The sequence below is a fragment of the Gavialis gangeticus genome, unplaced genomic scaffold (assembly GCF_001723915.1).
Source record: "Gavialis gangeticus isolate Ggan-Ray unplaced genomic scaffold, GavGan_comp1, whole genome shotgun sequence".
Taxonomy (NCBI): Eukaryota; Metazoa; Chordata; order Crocodylia; family Gavialidae; genus Gavialis; species Gavialis gangeticus.
The window spans coordinates 104,592,860-104,597,495 of record NW_017729031.1 but is presented as its reverse complement, the minus strand read 5'-3'; the positions used below and the strand labels follow the sequence as shown (position 1 = coordinate 104,597,495).

The 4,636-nt window shown below is 38.5% G+C and overlaps 1 protein-coding gene across 2 annotated transcripts in view; it reads right to left on the bottom strand.

The window, feature by feature from the left end:
• RAPH1 (Ras association (RalGDS/AF-6) and pleckstrin homology domains 1) overlaps positions 1-4,636 on the bottom strand; it is a 152,624-nt gene that overhangs the window by 82,818 nt on the left and 65,170 nt on the right. For both annotated transcript variants that reach the window (XM_019523488.1, XM_019523486.1), the window contains one exon: positions 357-434. In XM_019523488.1, coding sequence (XP_019379033.1) covers positions 357-434 — 78 coding nt within the window. The remainder of the gene's footprint in view (positions 1-356; positions 435-4,636) is intronic.

Sequence of the window (4,636 nt, the reverse complement as noted above, 5' to 3'; positions counted from 1 at the left end):
GGGGGGACAGGCACAAGCAGGGGGCAGGTTTCATGATCTCCCTGTATCACCTTCATCCCCACTACTTGGCCCCCCTGCAGGGGCTGAGAATGAATTAAAGGCAACCTTCCAATAATTAGATTCTATATATGAAAAATAATAAAATTATAAATTTTCCATGTATGGAATTTAATTATAGGAGGTCAACTTAAATTTGAATAATACAGTAAATGCAACATTAAGTCCTTTTTATATTATTAAGATAGCGTAGCAACTATTATCAAACAGAGATGAGCAGAACTGAACTGAGTTCATTTTCTGATTAAATGAATATTAACTTAGCATCTGGTAAAATAAAATAAATAAATACAGCTCACCTTTTTCACCTGTGCCTCTTTAATCTTCTCCAAAGCAACCCTGATCTTCTCAGCTTTCAGTTTAGCAGCCTGCTCCTCCTGTGGGGGGACAGCATTTCAGTTAAACAAATATCAGACTCATTTTAAGGGGTTTGCAATTTCTCATAGTGAGACTACCATATACTAGAACTTGAAATGAAATATTAGTTACAGATACACTAATGCATAAAGGAACAACCACTGAAAATTAAAACTCTTAAACTTTTGTGTTTAATATGCAAGGACTTCACCTATCTATCCAATATACACATCAGGCACTGTGCCTCTTGATAAAATCCAATTGTTTTTCTATGCTTTGTGACCCAATGTTACAGTGCTCCAGGACATTTTTTTTTTTTTTAAAGAAATAAAATCACAAAAAATTGCAAATCTCCCCTTCCCCCTCCCTCTCTCTCGCAGGGGTGTGCAAAACAGGTCGTATTCGATTTGGATTTGACCCAAATCTGGGACAGTGATTCGATTCGTTGATTTGGATCACTGTTCCAATTTGATGCTGATTTGGAGAATCAGCAATTTGGCCACAGACACAGCTTTAAATGTTTTTCTACATACCTCAAGGTACCAGGTGCAGTTCATGAATGCTGTGATGGTGGGGCAGATGGAGCGTACCACAGGAGTGCGGGGGGGAGGGGGGGCTTGGCGGCAGAAGTACTTTTGGTCCACTGTCAAGTGCAGTTCCCCCCCCCCCACACACACCTGAAGCTCAATGATCAGCCATGGGGGGACGCCAGGTGCCACCCCCAGACCCAGGAGGCACCAGTCGCCAAGCCGGGGGGGGACCGGGAAGGGGGCCCCGCACACTCCCTGGTGGACCCAGAAGTGGACTGGAAGTGCTTCTGGTCCACTTCTGGGTCTGCTGCCAAGCACACTGGGGACCACCCCCCACCACCGCCCATGATCCTGTTGGACAGTCCATCTGCCCCAGCATCTCAGCACTTACAATCTGCCTGGTACCTTGAGGTATGTAGAAAAAAACATTTAAAACTGTGTCTATGTCCAAATCATTGAATCAATCTGGAGGGTTCTGATTCAATTTGGAGAGATTAAAGCGTCCTCTGATTCTATTCAGAGATTCAGCACCGAATAGGGCCGAATCTCCACTGAATTGAATCAGTGACCAAAGCTTCACACAGCCCTAATATCTATCTATCCATCTAGATATATATACAGTTGAACACAATGTTTTATTGATATATTTACAGTTTTAAAACAATATGGAAACCTATCAGCAACAAAATCGCTATAATAAAATAAATTCTAAATTTATGTATTTTGGCATTTGATTTGGGGTTTTTCCATCATGGAAAATCAGAGTTCCTGCTGAGACTAGTCTGTACACCCCAGGAAATTATATGCAGAAAAATTCAAAATTATGCACAATTACTTTTATTTTTTTACAAATTAAAATAAATATAACACTATTTGAGCCTTCCTTAGAAATATATGCAGGTACTTTGAATAGTTGGGGGGTTGGGAGTGGGGTGTGTATGTGGGGGGTGATTTGTGAAGATGTGGCAGGATGTATGGGGGGGTTTGTGGGCAACTGTGGTGTTCATGGAGAGCTTGTGAAGGGGTGTGGGGTTTGTGGTACACAGCCCCCACCACTGGCAGCTCAGTAGCAGCAGGGCCTCAGGGTGGTCATGGCCACGGGAGGCACCCCTGGCTGAGTCCCAGGCTCTTCCCCTTCTCCTTCTCCCTCTCCCCAGGACAGGGCTTAGGGTTTCCTGCCCTTTGTTCAAGAAGCTCTTGCAGGCTAGAACTCTACCAGCCTTCAGAGAGCTCTTTGCAGAAATGCAAAATCCACATTTTCCTCTGTTAAAATGGAAAATCTGCTTCCCCCCCACCTCAATTAAAAGGGAAAATCTGCATTTTTTTTTTCTGTTTTTCTGTGGGAAACAGAAAACCCGGAGCCCTGCTTATCTTGTATTGCCCATTACAGAACGCTTTAAATTTGTCAAACATATACAACTATCACATCAGTTCAAACTACATTCCCAAACCATGGGCAAGTAAACAGATTCAGTAAATTTTCATTTTATCAATGTTAATATCACAATGAGAATTATCAGAATTTAATGTCATAAAAAATGTAGGGGGGGGTGTCCTTTAAATACAATTTCACACTGCTCTATCAATATAGAAAGCTTTTAACATATTAAACCTGTCTGCAATCATTAAATTTTTGGAACACAATCTCTTATCGCCATTAAGTCCACACAGCACTTTCCTTATTAAAATTAAAATAGCATTCAGTCACCAAGCATTTTGATATTCTTCCTTTGAATAATCTAACTTTGTTACAACTTGAAATTCCTTAAAAATTTAGTAAATTTAAATCTATTCTAGTATTTTCTTACCCCAAAGAAACTAATATACTTCAATACTATCAATATTTGCTTTTTTCAGCAATAAGCCATGAATAATGCTCTTGCAATAGAGTAGATATGTTCTACTGAAACAAGACCTTTTGCTTGGGACTTCTGCATGTATATTACCAATTTCAGAATTCTAAGATCTGGATCACTATAGTGGGAAATATCAAGTACCTCCATCTTGTAGATCATTATGGACTTAAACTAGAAAGCCATACAATGGGGAAAAAACCCAGCCCCCTCAAAGAGACTAACTACTTAGATTGATGTCAGAGAGGTAGCACAATTATTCACAACAACAGAAGCTAACACCAACTCTACCAATTTGTTCTTGAGCATTTCATTGTATAAATATAATCCTTGTGTTCCTGCTTTTTATTTAAATGACAGAGGTTTATCCATCTTCAAAATCTGTGCATAGTTCCACTAAGAATAGCATGGTTATAGGTATTTTCCACTTCTGTGGTGCTCCTATTATTATCTTTATCCTCTAAAGCGGCTTCTTCCTATGTTATTTTGCTTTACTCATGCTTCCTTCATGCTCAGACTGTACTACCATATCACACAATGGAGAAAGCAACAGGTGGGAGGGCAACTGGCTTACTTGTGAGAAATATAACCCTTCTCAGTCAAAGGAACTAGTATATTGACGAAAGCAGTAATAATGGAGCTTGAAACATGATATGAAAAGTTAATTAGCAAGGAACAATGCTTTTTATTAAGTTAGTAAGAGTTAAGATTCTTCTTTATTAATGAAAAGATGGTATCACATAACTTGGAAAGGTTAAACCAGATTAATATTTTATTTTTAAAAAGGGGGGAAGAAATCAGGCTAAAGATTTTAGCCTGGGAAAATGTTTAATTTTAACAGAAGTATAAAAATCTAGAATTCTAATAAATTCTTCTTAATCTTAGCTGTTTTCATTTACAAAACACCAAAAAACAAAGAAAAGCTCTATTTAATTTTTGGATGGGAAATGCTCTAAAATGAATTATTTCATGGTCTGGGACTAGTCTTGCCTCTCCTCAATCCAAGAAGAAGAAAGTGGATCTTTTATATATATTAATCCATCATGCAAGCTTTGAAGTTTACAGCTTTTAAAAGGGTGCCCCTAAAGACAGTCATAAGCCTTCTTTTCTGTACAGGGGTTGGAAATGCATTGATTTATCTTCACCTAAGTGGCCCAAATTTCTACCCTCTTTCACTTTGCACCTGTTCACAGTGAGTGTTTAATGACACCAAATCAAAGTGGTAGAATTTCACACTCATTTTTGTATAGGTGTACATAACTACATAAAGTGCTAAACAGGGTGGGTTTGGTTTAAATCAAACCAGTTTAAATCACTGCTCAGGGAGCCTCCATTTATTCACTGTTTTCTACAAAAAGTGCATTCTTGTTATTTGATATAAAAGTAATGCATATTATTCACAACTCAGAGACAGATGTAGGTTTCATTATTAGAAGGTGCACACTATACATTTTAAAGCAGTAATTTATTTGGAGATTTTTTTTCAGATTAATTTTGCAGCTACATCAGAAAACTGAATTATGATTTGGTTATTTTATTTACCAAAGCTAACTGAAGCAGATACTTGTGAAGGCACTGGGAGGTGAACTATTTCCAATTCACTAAATTAATCATGGATACTTTTCCCATGCTGTATTAGGCAGACATCAAATGAGCGCTGCAGCCATATTAGCAGCTTGGGGCTTGCTTCACTTCCTTCTAGATTTCTTCTCATCTTTGATTTCTTCTCTCTCTCTCATGGCCTGGCAAGCTTGCTGCTAGGATGGGCTTTCCATTCTACCATACAATTCCCTTGCTAGATCTGAAATCAATGGTGAGGCTATACTCAAGAAACACATC